This window comes from Myzus persicae, unplaced genomic scaffold (assembly GCF_001856785.1).
Source record: "Myzus persicae strain clone G006 unplaced genomic scaffold, MPER_G0061.0, whole genome shotgun sequence".
In the NCBI taxonomy this organism is placed as follows: Eukaryota; Metazoa; Arthropoda; class Insecta; order Hemiptera; family Aphididae; genus Myzus; species Myzus persicae.
In genome coordinates this window covers 16,256-34,528 of record NW_019100571.1, presented here as the reverse complement: position 1 = coordinate 34,528, position 18,273 = coordinate 16,256, and the positions used below count along the sequence as shown (strand labels likewise).

The following is an 18,273-nucleotide window of genomic DNA, read 5'->3' as shown; positions in this document are numbered from 1 at the left end:
ATTTATTGCCCGAAAATGTAGATAATGTTATTTTAACGACGTGTATTTTACATAATTACATAAAAGAAAACGATTTGATGGTTCAACATTTAGACCCTGTCGAAATTGAACCTAACTGGGGAAATTTACCACGGCAAGGAGGAAATGCCCACAACTCAGCCTTTCTTGTACGTGATACATACAAACAATTTTTTGATTCGGAGAATGGATCATTGTCGTGGCAAATGGAAAAATTTGTGTAAATAATAATATAATGATATAAATAATGTAAATAATAATATAATATATAAAAATATTTATACATTTATATACATTTTCATTTAAAGTACCTTTTTATTTTATAAATTGTAATTTATAATATGTTTTGATTTCTGACTTATTAATACTTAATGATATGACAATAAATAAAATTGATATTCAAATTAAGATGTACATATACCTGATATTTTTAATTTCTCTCCGATTTTTGTCCATATTAAATCTTTGTGCTGATTATCGCTGTATTTTTTGTGCGCCATGTTGTACATTTCTTCATATTGGCGAACTTCTTCAATTAAAAGTTCATCATCCATATCAAGTAGATATTATGAATTAAAATATAATATATAATATAAAATATTATAATAATATATTATAATAGGTATTGTATGTGACGTGCTCAAACAACGCTAAATAAATAAATATTTGACGTGGACGGAACGTTCATGCATTCACACTATTCTAACGGACAAGAACGAACAGGCACCGGAACGTCAAACTTAAGTTTTCGATAAACGTTGACGTTCCGTGCCTTTGACGGTACGTGACGGTGCCGGTCAATGTAAACACTGTCGTATTTATAGATGACAACATATTTTGACGTGACGTTGCCGGTCTGTGACGTGACGTTGACGTTCCGTATAGTGTGAATCGACCTTTACCTACAAATATATAATAATAATACTGATAAGAGTTGGTAGGTCGTAATTGAAATGCTGCTAATCATCATTTGTCAATGCCCAATGCCGTTTATTATAATTACATTACAGCGGGGTTATTATCTTTTAATAATAATATTTCTTAGCTAATATAAGCATTGTCTAAATTATAAATTAGTTCAGTCTATTCTTGGAAGCGTCCGATCACCAACAACCGACCGTCCCCGCGTGAGGGAAATTGCGGCCGACATCGCAACGACAGGCAGGTGGCAGCACATTACAGCCATCAGATATCTAAATCGAACTATGTAAACATGTTTACGGAAAACAAACAAAACAGCCTTAAAAAGTGATTTTAGAGCAAAAATACCTATGATGAGATTTATAGAAAACAATATTTCAGAGACAAACCCGGGTTTTGTATTATTTTAAATATACAGCTCGTTATAAAAGGATCAAAAATCAATTTTTTTACATTTTTTAAGCATCAGTAACTTTTTTAATACACACATAGAAATGTAGCAGTTGATTTAACTTTTGATATTTGGTTTTACATGTGTATATTTAACTTCAGTGGCGTATATATTTATCTCAACTCCTTTGGCATGTTGTTTTAATGAAATTAATGTCAAACCAAAACGTAATTTAAATTGATTATTTATCATATTTGATTTTAACATTTATTGAGGTTTATCTGACACGATCCAATGTTACATCAACTATTTATATGATTGGATTACATTAAGCATAGGTTTTAATTTCAATATATAAGATAAGTTTGTATTGATAACCGATTGAGATGGTAAATCCAAGATAATTGTATTCAATAACAAACTATTGTAATATTGAAATAACAATAATATAAGGTTTAAGATAAGGCTTTTATTATTTCGGTTAACATTTATTTATAAGTATTGAAAACACATTCATTGCGATTAAAATAAATATAGTGGAGTGTTGATTTAACTTCATAGAAAATTAACTCAACACACGAGCGTATTAAGGCGAATACCTACAAGTTTAGTACGAACACTAAAAACAACGAAATTGAATTTTACCAACACGTGTTTTCCGACGACCGACATTAACGATTAACAATACCCGTCTGTGACCTGTGTGGCTGTGTAGCGTGTAATTTTTCGTTAAAATTTTTTCATTAAGTTTTTTATAAAGTATTACTTTATGCACCTATGGCCAATTTACCGGATATGAACAACTTCAACGAGGAAAGTCAATTTTCTCAAGTAAGTACTTTAGTAGATACCTATATACTCGAATAAATTAGTTGTTATCATGTATGTAGGTACATCGTGTTAATTTAAAATGAAAAATTGTTACCGTATTTTTAACTATGTGGGAAACTGCCTTGTTTATTTTATATTTAGTAATTAATGTATAATTTTATTTAATATATCCTAGGAAGTAGTTAGGTACAAATGTAAGGTACCTATTAATTTTACTTACCTACCTACACACAGATTTCCATAGGATTTAGCATCAATAAAATTATAGTATTAGTTACTAGGTATATACTATCTATATTCTATATCAATCTATGTAAATAGAATCTATATGCTTACATTTTTAAATTATGTCCCAATTGTTTTACAATTAATTTCATTATAGGAGCTGTTTAACAACTTTATTATTCCTGAACCTAATGGTACTCTAATTGATATCTCTCAGTGTGTTCCTATACAAAGTCTTCAATATTCGGTGCCAAATAATGTAGTTAAAGAAAATGAAACTATAGTAAGTCCTAACAACAGATTTTCTCCGTATACTAGTCCCTCTTCATCTAGAAGTTCTTCCATAAGTTCTATCCAAAGTCATGTGAAATTTGGTACTTATAACCCAATGGATTGGACATCTCAGGTATACTTAAGAATACATGTCTGTAGAATTAAAATCAACATAGAATAATTATTTATAGACAATAATGGACTTATTACAAAGTACAAACGATGGCAGATTTATATTAGCTGATGCAAAGTTAAATAATGGTAGTCTCTCCGATGAAGGACAGAATGCATTGACTAAGTTATTAATAAACTTTATGTTTCAAGATAAGAGCAAGTATGTTTAATGTGTATATTAATTGTTTTAATGTGGATTAGTGTACCTACCTAATTGGGTTATATTTTACTTCTACCTAATTATTACTAGGTAGTTTATTTATTATTTAATTTTTTGAAGGAGAATTACTCTAAGTCCTATATTTTCATTATTCTCATAAATATTTAATAAATTTGGAATTGATAACATTTTATTTGGATGTTAAATATTAGCTTTGAATTGTTATTAAATGTACCAACACTAGTACACTACATAAATTAATTTTGTGTATACTTATAATTTTCAGGGGGACTGATTTATTTTTCCGAAAAATATCAAGTTTAATACCTGAAATATTTCCTAACGAAGAACAGGTTGGTATAGATTAATATTTTTAAAATTAAATTGTATCCTAATTTACTATTTTCATTTATTTATTAAATTAACACAGCCATAAGGCTACCTAGAACTTAAATTGTAGAATTTTAATGAGTAGATTAATGACACTCATAATACATAAAGAATCATACCTATGTAAATAAAAAACTACTAGTTTAATTAAGTCGAGTAATATGTTTTTTTGATTTTACAATTTTAATTATTTTTTATTAATGCAAATCCAATATTGTTGATAAGATTATACATGGATTATACCATTATAACATTTATAACCAATTATTTTACTATATTGTTAATTGAATCTTATCACTAATTAATTTTATTTTGGTGATATATTATATAGAGAGTTTACTTTTTACCAGCAAGAGCTGAAGGTTCTAACCAAACGCATGCTAAAGGTAAATTGGTTGAGCGGTGGAAAAATGTGGCAAGAAGATTAAGAAGTGTGGGGGCTATCGAGTTAGATAGAAGAAAGTCTAGTCCATTACTTAACATTGAATCTGCTACCGATTTTTCTGGTAGGTACCTCCCTATTTTGCAGGGCTTTGCACCGGAATCTTTTTTTTCGGGTTTCGGGTTTCGGGTGTTGAAAGAAAATTCGGGTTATTGAATTGGGGTGTTACGGGTTAATACACTTTTCGGGTTACGGTTAAATGCAAATTTATTCGGGTTAATTCGGGTTAATTCGGGTGTTAAAAAAAAACACATGTTGTATATCAATTAACATGAGATTTTCAATGCAAATTTGATATAGTAATCTGATTTAATATTTAAAGTAAACATAATTAAAAAAATTAAAAAATTAAATTAAATATTAATACTTATCAGTTATTAGTTTATTACTTAATACTTAGTACTTACTCAGTCCTTTTTCTACAGAAGAAAGTTCTTGCTTATTACATATTTTAATTTTTAACTTAAAAATTTGATAAATATTAACTTCTTATTTCTACAGGTATTTAATTATTACAATATTTATCCAATTGGTAATGTTAAAAAATAAAAATGTACAAACATATTACAACATGAATACAACATATTCATTTTATTGTGTTATTTTAGTGTTATAACTTGTTTAAAATGTATTAAATTATGATGATTACCTATAAATTATTAAATATTAATTGATATTTGATAATATATTAATATTTGAGGTTACCTATTATAGTTTAAAGTTAAAAACTTAAAACTTAAAATTTAAAAAAAAAAATGCAAATGGATAAATTTGTATAATTTTGTCAATAGTTTCTATATTTTTATTACACGAACCTTAATAGTTGTCTGTTCATTAAATTTATTCTTTTTTTCAATTTCTCTTGATTTCACAGACAAATTTTTTTCAAAAATTTCATAATGCAAACTTTCTATATGGCGCTCTAAGTTTTTTGCATGCTGACCTACAAGTGCATGTCCACAAGACTCTATTTGACATTCTGACTTCCCAGTAGAAATATTAAATTTAAAATATTTATGAACAGGAGAAGTTCTTTTTCTTCCCATTCCTATAAAGTATAATGAATATTATTTGGTACCTATGATACATTGATGATAGGCAGAACATAACAAAATATGAAATATACTTACTTAATGAATTTATGTAGAGAAACTGGTAAGGACTAAACTACTAAAGATTTTCTTTTTTTCTTTTATAATAATAACACGTGTTTGGTTGTTTGGTGTTTTAACAATCAAAGAATAATGATGATAGAATAATATTCTTATTGTTTGTAATCAAGCGCAGTGTGGTCAATATTGAAATATCGGTAAAACAAAATATTATTGTTTTATCTATATAATAACTAATTGTCGTTGTCGTCAATGATTGGTTGATAAGCGATTATTGATATTGAATTATCCGCGTTACACACTGTCTACAACTGTCTTAGGTATACTATTATTATCTTCTTATCTTCTTAATCGCGTTAGTTGCATAAAATACATACAAATTGATATGCCACTTAATTTTAAATGATTCGGGTTTCGGGTAAACCCGAATAGAAATTCGGGTTTGGGGTTAATTCGGGTGTTTTTCGGGTGTTTATTTTTTTCAATCGGTTTGTATATACGGGTTTCGGGTTATGCTATTTATTTGGGTTAATTCGGGTTTCGGGTTTCGGGTTACGTTCGGGTGCAAAGCCCTGCAGTATTTTGATTTAAAATTTAAATAAAATATACACTTTATTTACACACTTGACTTTTTTACTCAGGCGATATTAAAAAAGCAAAATAATGGCTGCAGAATGAAGGTCTTTCAGCTTCATTTATAGAAGTAAAAGAAAAATGGATCCTGACACATGAAATCAGAAAATCTGAAATTTCAACTAAAAATAGACGGAACCTCAGTGACGTTTTTAAGTCGTGGGTCATTTTAAGAAGTCCTAAAGGTCATGAGTTAGTAAGTGTTATCCAATTTTATTTTTATTTTCAAAATTATTAATATAATATATATAATACCTAGGTAGTTCATTAAATTATTTTTTTATTTTATGTAGATTTCTGAAGATTTTTTTTTGGAATATCCATCACAGAAAACATTGTTTGTAGACTTCCAAGCTTATCGCTAAAAATGGACTACAGTTTTAAATATATTAGTTAATATTAGAAGAAGCTCTACCAAGGACAAACATGCTAGGGATTTATTGAGCAAATTAGATTCGGTGCAACTGCATGAAGGTAAATTATTTACTAACTATACTCAATAACAATGTATAATTTTACATTAAAATTTACTTAATGGCTAAATTAATTTACCCATTGATAAATTAAGTGATCATTTCTGGTGTGGTTGTGATGTAATAATTGATAGTCGATAATTTGAATAAAGTAATAATTGTTATTCGTAATAATAGTAATAATCAATTATTTAATAATTTTAAATTTATTAGACTTCAATTCAATGTTAAATAAAAAATTAATTACATATTTATTTATGTATTTACCTTTTGTATGATCATAATATTATATATAATATATATACATATATATATATGTGTGTGTGTGTGTATGTGTGTGTGTGATATTACATATTAAGACGAGTATTAATGAGGACCACAAAATATTTAATTATTATGTTTTAAACTAAAATTATGTGTAATTTTTAGATCACAAGACTGCTGATGTTCTTACACTTTTATTGATTCCATATCTTATTCCAACAAAAACTATTATTAGAAAATGTGATGCAAGTGGTGTGAAAAAAAATTGGAAACCGTCTTGGGAAGAATCTGCCAAATCATTTGTTACATTTGTTCCAGTAAGTTATGGTATTCCCATTTAAAATATTTATATTATATAATTAAGTATACATCAACATTAAAATTACATTACTAAGTGGTATATATATTATTGGTTAGTTTAATCAGGTTTATATATTTTATTTTTACAGAATATAACACAAATTAGTTCAGAAATTATTCAAAGGCAAAACAAATATTCTCAATATGGTTGTACTATACAGCCTTTCGTTTACTTAGTGGGTGAAGATTTCAGCTCTGTAAGTCAAAGTTACGTTCGTGTAGATGATCAACTCTGGACATTCAGCAGTCCATTAGCAGCAATAGATGCTTGTTTTAAAGCGTACTTTGGTCTTGATTGTGCATGTTGAGACCCGGACATGAGATACCGCCACCGACCGAACACACACACACACGCACACGCACTTCTTAATGTTTATATTTGTATTGTTTAATTTTGTCTTTAATTATGTCAGCTGTGTATCGTGAATTATATAATATGTAGATTGTGCGCGACTTGATATCATCCGCCGCCGCCTAGCTTGAAAGATGAACAATTAGCGCGGCCGTCCATCCCACCAGTTCGACACAAACGGTCAACCCGATTCGATATAATTTACGTGCGCGAATCGCCGTAAAATAAGACAAACACCGAGTATTAACATTGTTAAAGGCGCTAATCGCCAAGATTTTTATTGTATCGTGGGTGCAAATCATCACATTTTTTATTCATATATTTGTGCTCGCAAATCGCGCATTTATTATTATTACGTGTGCGTATAGGCGCGAATCGCCACGTTCAGTATTTATTATATATTTGTAAGCGCAAATCGCGCATTGTATTATTATTAAGTGTTACTATTGTTGTGTGTCAATTATCAAATTTATACAGGCACAGGTAGCAGCTGGCCAGCCGAGCACCGTCATATTTGTGAGTTTTTTTTATACATTTTTATTATTATTATATTGTTGAGCCGTTAGGCATATACTATTATACTTTGTAGGACCAGAAGGGTCATAATATCCATACTTATATTTTTATACCTATATGTTGCTGTGATTTTTATATTCTTGTATCCGTAAATCTTAATTAATTTGTGTACAATACAGCAACTAATTTTTATCAGCAACCGTGTTACCATCTATAGTTACCTTTCGTCCAATAGTTTTAAGCTTACACACTCTCATATATACACACACTTACACACCCACCACACACTAGCATTCGATCGTTTTGCTCGGCGAACCCGTCCACTTCGATCGAATTGCTATTACGCGTATACACACATACACAGGTCGGTCGGTGTGTGAGTGAGCGTGCGAAGTAGTTTGGTGACCGGGCGTCACGGCCTATTATTGTTTCGTTCCCGGCCCGTCCAGTGCATATCCTCGTGAATGTTACGAGTCTTGGATTTTTCTTCAACATCAGATTTATGGAATTAAGACTGAATATGACCAGATATCTTCCATAACTTCTTCTATCTCAAATAAGTTTGAAATTTTAAATACTCAATAATTATTAACACTATTAATATTATTTGAGTAAATTTAATATATAATTATGAATTATATTTGCTTTCTTTGTAACTTGAAACTAAGAAGTATACCTCAATTAATTTATCATTTAAAAATTCTTCATTCCTTGGGTAAAGAATCTTACTATTATTGTAAACAACCTTTTTGTTACCGTGATTTTCGAGGTTTACACAAATTCCGACAGCATTTAAATAGATCACATGTCAAAAATCAGGGAAATGATAAAAATCATTTTTCTCAATTCACTAATTCAGAATCAAATAATAATATAAACTATACAACATCTCATAATTTGGATAGTTTTAATACTTATACTACTCATCAAAATTATGAGTTATCTGAGCAATCAGTTCTATTGAATGAACTAGTTTCTTCTGATGACAGTCATGATACTGAACTAATAAATTTACCACCGTTTAAAAAAAAGGTTGAAAAAATTGTATTAAGTTTTGTTGCAAATTTAATGACTAAATCTAATGTAAGTGGATCATTACTACAAGAAATAATTGAAGGAATTATAAACTTGTTTTCTAGTGATTTAATTGTATGTATTAAAAAGGAAGTTTTATTAGTTATGAGGCAATTGAACTCTTCAAAATATTCAGAAATTGAAAATATGTTTGAAACTGTAGAAAATTCATTTTCTAGTGTCAAAACTGAATATTTCAGAACTAAAACCTTGTTGAAACATAATGTTTTCTTTAAACCAGACACAATTGTTGTTGGCTATATAAAAGAAAAAAAAACTGTTGAAGGTCATGATAAAATTTTAATGGTACCAGTGCAAGCTCATCTTCTATCCATGAAAAAAAACCTTAAATATTTTTTTGAATTACCTAATGTCTTTAAATTAGTTAACCAATATATGGATGATTCTTCAAACAATAAAGAGGTGCTATCTTCATTTTTAGATGGTTCAACATGGAAGAATATGAGATCCAAGTTTAAAAAACAGTTTGTGTTCCCTATTTTTCTTTATTATGATGACGTGGAAATGGGAAATCCTCTTGGATCTCACTCTGGTATTCACAAAATGGGTTGCGTTTATTACACAGTTGCTGGACTCCCCCCAGAATACTTATCTTCACTAGATAATATATTTCCTGCCTTTTTATTTCATACACAAGATAGAGGATATCAATCTATTCCCAATAAACAAATGTTTTCAGCTCTAATTAAAGAATTAGTAAGTTTGCAAGAAGAGGGTATTATGATTTGTATTGATGGTAAAGAAATTAAAATTTATTTTTCTCTAGGTTTAGTTTTAGGGGATAATTTGGGTTTAAATTCCATTTTAGGCTTTGTTGAGAGTTTTTCTGCTAATTTTTACTGTCGGATATGTAGGTCCCCCAAACAAGAACTCCAACAAATGTGTCGTCAATCAAATCTTTCACTTAGAGATGCAATTAATTATGAGTCTGATGTTCAACTTAAAAATGTACATGAAACTGGTGTTCATGAACAATGTATCTTTCATAAAATTCAGCACTTTCATGTTACTGAAAATTTAGTTTGTGATTTTATGCATGACATACCTGAAGGTGTTGCACGGTACGATATGGCACTAATAATTTCAGGTCTTATCGATCAAGGATGTTTTACATGGAATGAGTTAAATAACCGAATATGTTTATTTAATTATGGTACTACAGAACGAAAAAATGTACCTCCATCAATCCGCGAGACCAATATCAAAAAAGGTAGTATAGTAATGTCAGCTTCAGAAATGCTATGCTTAATTAGATACTTTAGCCTGATGGTTGGTGAATTGGTACCTAGATCATCAGAGTTTTGGAAACTGTACCTTCTTCTACTTCAAATTACTGACTTATGCTGTGCTAGGAAAATACAAAAAGATAGTTCTTTTTTATTAGATTCCCTCGTTTCTGAGCATAACAAATTATATTTATTTTTGTCTAAAGGTACTTTAAAACCTAAATTCCATATGCTCACTCATTATGGTCATATTTTGCGAAAAAATGGACCATTTACTTTAACATCTAGTTTGCGTTTTGAGGCTAAGCATAAAACTCTGAAGGCATTAGCAAATGCTATTCCTTGTCGAATAAATCTTGGTTACACTATCTCATATAAATTACAGTTGCAAATGGTCAATCGTCTACTTTCAGGTACTAATTTCAGTGATAAGAACTTAAAACTTGGCTTAGGAAAACTTATAAATTGTTCTTCAGAATTCCCTCAATCAATAATAACACAACTTCCTGAAGAACTAAAAACTAATTGCTATAAAGCATCATGGCTGGAGTACAAATCTATATACTATACAAAAAAGGTTTTAGTTGTAATGGAAACCAATCTGGATGGGAGTGTATTCGGTGAAATTGTTTTTATGCTTGTAGGAGAACGTGAAGTTCCTTATTTTTTATTAAAACCTCTAAGTACTATTGGATATGATTCTCATTTCCACGCCTATGAAATAGAAGGTGGTAACTCTAAAGATAATATTAATTTAGTTGGATTCTATGTTACTGAATTATGTGATCCTACACCTACAATATCACGTATTTTAGGAAACAATGAAAGCTATGCCACTTTAAGGTATGCTCTTTAAATTTATTAATTATGTACCTTTTACAACTAGACCTAAACATTGTGTATTTTGTGTGTTGTGTATACATTATTTATAATTTATATATACAAATAATATATTTTTTTTTTTCATTATTATTAATTGATTTCTTTATTTGTATAGTTTATTATGTTTATTTGTACTTATGCAATTAATAAATTAAATTTTAAATGTTTATAATGTTTTATGTAATAAGCTATAGTGGAAATTGTAAATTTGCTATAGCTCTAAGTATATAATAAAATGAATTGTTTGTAACATTTTTCTTTTTAACTAATGTTTACGAAGTGTACACAAAAAATATAATTGTCTTAAGTTAATTTTTGTCATTTTAGTAAGTGTAAGATATACATGTATTGTGTAATAATTATTTATAACTAATTGTATATTATATAGTAAATTTAATATGCATATAATAAACACATTTTCTTCTTAAACTATTATTACTTCTTACTTCTTAGTTCTTATAAAACCTACCTATTTTTTAAATACCTAGTTTATTAATGATTAATTAACTTTTATAACTGAAATATTTTTGAAAATAAAAGTATTATTTCTAACTATACAGATTGGTATTTAAAATAAAATTATTTTAATGTTAATTTAACCAATATTTACATTTTGAATTACACCAAAATAGTTTTAAAAACACACATGGGAAGTGTTAAATTGACTTAGTTTTAAATCCAGTGTAGTAGTTTCTACAGTTAAATAAGCATTTATTAGTTATTTAATTTAACTTATAGTGGTGTTGATTTGACAACAGTCCATTTTGATTTTAAAACAGATTGAAGTTACATTAACATAATTTGGTGTTAAAACAAGTATTTAAAAATTTCAATAATCGTTCCTACGAGTGTTAAAAAATTTAAACCCAATTAATGTTAAATCAACTGCAGACTAGCCTTAGCTCAAAAACGACGTTCAAATGTGAATAACTTTGACACTTTTAGTGGTTAATTTGATCTCAGTTTTCTATGCGTGTAATTAATATTTCAAAAAACGCAAATGAGGTTGTCTCCTAAATATTTTTCTTCATAAATTTCATAATAAGTAATTTTGCTCTAAAATCATTTTTTAATAGCGTTTCGTTTGTTTTTCGTAGACGTGTTTTTACCACTAAATATTACTGGTATAACGTCCTCTTAAGTAGATTATTTTAATCCTTATTATACTTTTCGCACATATTTTTTATCTAAACTACCATGTCCTCGATCAAAAGTATTTTCGCAATTTTTTTTAATACGAACATATAGTATATTTTTTCCCCCATAATTTTAAATTTATATATTTTACATACCTATTATAAATTTGTTTTTTATTATTTGTTAAATTTCACTATGTTTACAAAGTATGTACCAATATTATGTTAAGAAATGTTGCTGAGTTTAAAAATAAAAATAAAACTACTCGTAATTAATAAAAAAAAAGAAGTTTTTCAACTAATATATTATTTTTTAATGTTATATTCAATGAACAAATTGAACCGTAAAATACTTATTAAAAATAATTAAAAAGCTAAAAAAATAAATGCATTTTTTTTAAATATTTATATTTTTAAATAACGAAAAAGGAAAAAAAAAACATTATCATTTATGAAATATTAATATTTTACAAGTATTTATTTTTTAAGTCCTTAGCTACTTACGTATATTGATACCAATACTATTTATTTATTTATGTGGTAAAAATTATGAAAACTAATGACAAGTACATAATTAATTTCAAACTATGGACATTTATTTTCCAATAGATAGTGTTGGTTTAGCGTAACGCATTTGATTAGCACTGCTAAAGAATATTTTATATTTATGTAACAAGTTAATTTTTTTTACTAAAAACAAGTTTATTTGGGTTGAAAATATATTAAGGTGATGTAGTTTCCTAATTATTTTCTGAGTTTGCTATTTTAATTCTAACGATTTTCATTTCATTAAAAGTTCAGTTTTTTTACTTTTAACTAAAAATGTATAAAATAAATGGCACAATTATCTATGCCACATAAAAAACAAGTTCATATCTTGCTTCGCTTGAAATTAAAAATATTTTTGTTAATATATTTTTTGTTTAACTTAGATACCTTAGATATTATTTTTATGAGAGTTAATAGGATAACATATTATGTCCTAAAATCAAGTATAAACCAAACCATACAATAAAAACCTTCATTTGTAAATTTTCTATATGATATAAAAATCCATAATTAATATACACTTTATGCCACTGTTAAATTATAAATAATTATAAAAAATAATATTCAACAGTTTAAGTAAAATATAAAATAAAATAAAATAGGTAATGTATTGTTTTAAATTGTGAAAATTAAAACTTCACTATCTAGTTTTTTTGAAGGATTTATGTTTTGTATTTTCATTTTCGTGTCATCATATAATTCCCATTTCCTATTTGACTTATAAGAATATGCAGTATAGTATCCAACTGCACATCGAAGACCACTTCTGTAACTGCCATGAAAATTGATAACACCTCTTAACTTATATATTTTTTCTTTTACTATTAAATGGTTTTCGATTGACTGAAGATTTGATTTATATGATAACCTAACCTTGATGAAACAGTTTCTATGTCGTCATGCTTGTTGAATTCTCTAAACCTAAAATAAAACCATCGAAAAAATCAATATATGTTTTACATTTTTTATATGTACCTATAATATTATAATTACTTTTAGGAATTGAGTTTAGTTCAACTATAATGTGTGATGTTGTTTCGATAACTGAATGCCTAATATTTCCATAATATACACATAATGCCTTGGTATTTTTTATATATTCCTTCCGTTATAAACGTTAAGTGACAACTTTGTAGAAGTGTGGTGTAAATGAGGAACAGGACAAAAATTATTTTGGCATTTATTAGATGTTTTAAATGATGGCATTTCTTTTAAAAGCTTGTCAACCATTAATCTAACTGTGTCTGTAATATCTAAACATTGTAGACCACCAATTAACGCTTCAGTTTTGTCAGCGAAGAACTGTAGCAGCAATGATAGTCGAGTTGAGTAAATCTGTTTGGTGTTTTTATGAATAATTAATTGTAAAACAAGTTTAGCAGTCAAATTTGAATGCTCCATCTCTTCTAAATAATTTATGAAACTTATGCTGTCTGCAGCGGAAGAAGCTAAATTGGAAATTATTGAATCGACTGCGAATGTATTATTTAAAATCATCTTTCCGATCCAGGTACTGAAATTGGTCTGTTCGAAAGGTTATTTCCATTTTTCAATAAAAATATCAAAGTTGAAGATCTTGTTTTATTCAATTCAACTAGATCAAAACCTGGTTGATGAACTAAATAAGAACGAGCAGAACGTGTTAATGAAGTAGACCAACGAAATAATTTGAGCAAAATTAATCCAGAAGATGAAGCATTCGAGAATTGGAATCGAAAAGGTAAATACCAAAATATTAAATCAAGATTAAATGTACTAACCATGTATTCGTTTTCATTTATCATTAAAAATCCATATTCACGGTTTTCAAAATATTCATCGTGTATGTCATTCTACCATCTACACTCATTATTTCTATCATCATTTTTATCATATCTTACGGTGTTTAAATCATCGAAATCATCATCCTTTTCTACATTTTCGTTCTCGGTTTCTTTCTTCTGTATACTATATTTATTTGCTTTATAATCACTATGCTGCTCATCGACTTCGTTTCTTAAATCATCATAATTTATGTTTTCTTCATTTTCAGTTTCAGTTTCTTTCCCATATATATTATATTGATTTGCATCATCATCGCTAAGATAGTCATCGTCTTCAGGTTCTAAATTTTCATAATCGATTACTTCACAATATTTTGTACTTTTATTTTTTAAGTAGTGGAGTATGACGTTTTCCCTCAATTTACAACTCAATTTATCATTAGTTATTTTAAGCTTCGTATAATTATTTTTATCAGTACATTCAAATTGTGGAGGATATTGGTCTTGACCTTGTAATAACAAATGATTACCTTTATAATAGTTGAGTAATTTTTCTAAAAACATATCAACTCTTAATGGTACATTTTCGTTTCTAAACACACTATTTTTTAGATGGTTAAAATTACATTCTATTCTACTCGAGGAGGCAGTTTCTGTTCCGTACCAAATATGTTAACCATAATACCAGACCAGATTAGAAAAAGTTTCATTGTTTTCACTATAACTGGTTCAAGTTCCGGCAAAAATTGTGCATTGTCTGTCGACCCTTCGATTCCAATAATTTCAATTTTAACTTTATTAGCAATAGCTAATTGAAAAGATTATTAGGACTTTCACCACAAATATTTTCATCCTCAAAAGGATAGACTTTTGTAACAGCATTAGGATTATTTGAAATTCTATATATCCTCTAATTGATCTGAACATTTTATTAAGTCTTTTAAATATTTCTTACTTTTAGCACAAGGAGTAAACTGTCATTTATTGTGATTGTTATTTTGATCCGAGTTTAATATATCTCCATCATCCTTACTTAGAATTATTGTAAATAAGGCTTCCAAAATTTGTTTAGCTTTCTCAACAGAAGTACTTAGTACACATTACTAGCAAATCCATACCACGTGTTATAAGTTCTTTGGTGTTTAGATATCGTGAATTCTTCACTACACTCTACTGAGACGCAAGATGAATAAAGTGATTCACATCGTTTCTTAAAAAAGCATGCAGGGACTTGTACTTTTTCTTTTAATATTACAAGAGAAAAACAAGCATTAAGATATTGGTCATGAGTTGAATATCTGGTAAATGCTTGCACTATCGCAGATATTACAGCTAATGATTGATCACAAATTGCAATTTTTGGAGGATCTATACCACAACGTAACCATCATTTTAGCCAAGAAGAAATTGAAATATTATCATGCAGCTCTGAAAGCATGGACATGACGGTAAAGCTTTGATTATTTATACACATAACACCTTCATATAAAAATATAGATCCACTTAATTTAAATTCATTCCTTTTCAATTTTTGGCAACAATCTCCGGTAGCATCAAACGATATGGTAGGAACTTGTTTTTTCTTATGATTATGTCTATATATTTGTAATTGCAAATGACTCCAAAAGTGTACAAAGAATTTGTCAAAACCAATATCTTGAATTGAGTTATCCAACTGTTGACTGTACTTCATTATAATTATCGCAATTATAGGATTAGAAACATAACGTGTAGCAGAAATTGATCTATGTTTAGCAACTCTTAACGCTCCCATATTAGGTATTTGAGCTGGGACTCCATCACCTTAAAAACATTTACACATTAAACAGATTTTGTTTGTTTATGTTTATACAAAATATGTATTTTAAATTAACTCAATAATCAACTAATTAACTAAAATAAAGAGAGTAAGTGAATAATAAATATTAACTAAACAATAACACTGGATATGTCATGAAATTAATGATTAAAAAAATAGAATATTATAAATTAAATTAAATCCTCCATTCATTATTTTGTCACTTCTTTAGACCCAAAATTCCTTGCTTCACTTAAAATGGGTTCCCGGTTGCTCTGGATCTCCTCTAAAGAGTCTGCTTTAGAGTTTCACCATACCCTACTAAATACCCTACTTAATACTTCTGAATAATTAAAAAAAAAATTTATTTAATTATTATTATTATTATTTTTTTTTTTTGACAAGTTGCGTTTAAAATTTGGTTTTACGTTTCTTAGGCTCGTGCATTTTATATTTTTCCCATTCAAACTATTTACAGTATTTGTATAGTATTTATTATTTGTTGACACTTACCCCTTTTAATGTATTTTATGCTGTAAAAATACAGGAGTATACAATTAGGGAAACACAATTTTTACAAAAAAATGTTATGGAACATTAAACAAACTTAAACCTAAAAAATATGTTAAAAATTAAAATTGAATAAATCATTAACAAAAATAAATCGACAACTATTTTAAATGTTTTGACTAAAATTTCAGAAGCCATTTACCGTCACAAAAAATTATTCTCTCACACTTCTTGATGAACCAAATTATTATCATATCATATTTTACTTGCGTATAATACAAAATTATTAATCTACGTCATACCGTAATTGCCTATTCTCGCGATCTGTAAACTATTATTATCCTTGAAAAACTGTATTTATTCATTCCGTTAAGCTATAATTATTATTCAAAAATTCAAAACTCATGATCATATTAAACTCTCAAATTATTATTTACTTATTGTTATTAGTATTTAGAAATGTGACCTCTATTCTCTTATTATTATTCACAACATTGTATTCATTAACTTAAATGTACTTAAGTATACAGTTAGTAGCACACTGTGCATACCATGGGTCAACACATAGGTGCTCCCCCTAAGTATTGGTGGAAAGTGGTATGGTAAAATATCCAAAATCTCACAACCTCTTTGTAAATACAACTTGGTGTATGTATTGTAAAATAAATAAAGTACAAATTTTAAAAATATATGATAATTAACATAATATATTAATAATAATTGAAACCACAAATTATTTAATTTAATTAAAATATGTATTCAATTTACCGTCTCTCATTAGAGTATTGGCTTGGTTTCGCACTAATACAGATGGATCAACTTTATGTGTACACGTGGCATCTAAAGCTCGCGGTTTTTGAAATCTAATTAAACTCCGTTTGTTAAAGTGTTTTACACGGAAATCTCCCTGATAAACACAATTCATCACAACCCTATTAGGTAACAAAACAAAAAAGAAGTTGTAGAAGAAAATAAATAAATAAACATTATTATTTTTAAACCTCTTATTTTGATCGCGCACTAAATTTTTACACAAAATTGAGAAAAAGCATATAAAACACATTTTATACTTACGGATCAGCAAAACACTAGAAAAAAAGATGCCTTTGCATCAAAATCCCAGCCCTTGTTATAATGAATACGTCATAGTCTAAAATAATGAATAATCATCAAGAGTAAATACAAAATGAAGAATGTTATGCAAAATAAATGAATGAAGAATAATATTTTAGTGGAATAACGTTTTATTCAAATAACTACCAACGCTACTAAGTATGTATTTACGATGTATTTATATTAGCTGTACTAGTATGAATAAAACAACATTAGTTTTTTTATTCATTTATCATATAATTTGATAAAATGTATAGTCTTTTTAAGAATTTCAACATAAAATTAATTATTTAAATTAAAACTGAAACCAAAAATTGAGAAATTGTTTTACTATGTTTAAAAGTAGATCTATGATCTTAGTTAACCATTGAGTAATTAATCATCTGTGATTTATGATAAGGATAACCTACTAAACACTCAAAACTAACAGCGTACCTAATGCTTTTTATAATTAATTTTATTTGCTTACCACATTCAAATTGATTTTTATCATCAGCTAATGTTGTACAATTTGCCTCTCCTAAATATTGTAATTTTCTTTTAGCAACATGGACTCTTATTGAAGCTGGAGTAATATTAACACATCTACTCTAAGTTCATTAGCAATTTTTTTCCATATCTCATGGTTTACGCCAACTATATCTAATAAAAGTAATTAATAATAAT

The 18,273-nt window shown here is 27.7% G+C and overlaps 1 protein-coding gene across 1 annotated transcript; it reads left to right on the top strand.

Moving 5' to 3' along the window:
* The first annotated feature begins 9,005 nt into the window (after positions 1-9,005).
* On the top strand, positions 9,006-10,712 carry LOC111033882. Its single transcript, XM_022314827.1, has one exon. It carries the CDS (start codon positions 9,006-9,008, stop codon positions 10,710-10,712), a length of 1,707 nt encoding a protein of 568 aa, XP_022170519.1.
* Positions 10,713-18,273: the final 7,561 nt, after the last annotated feature.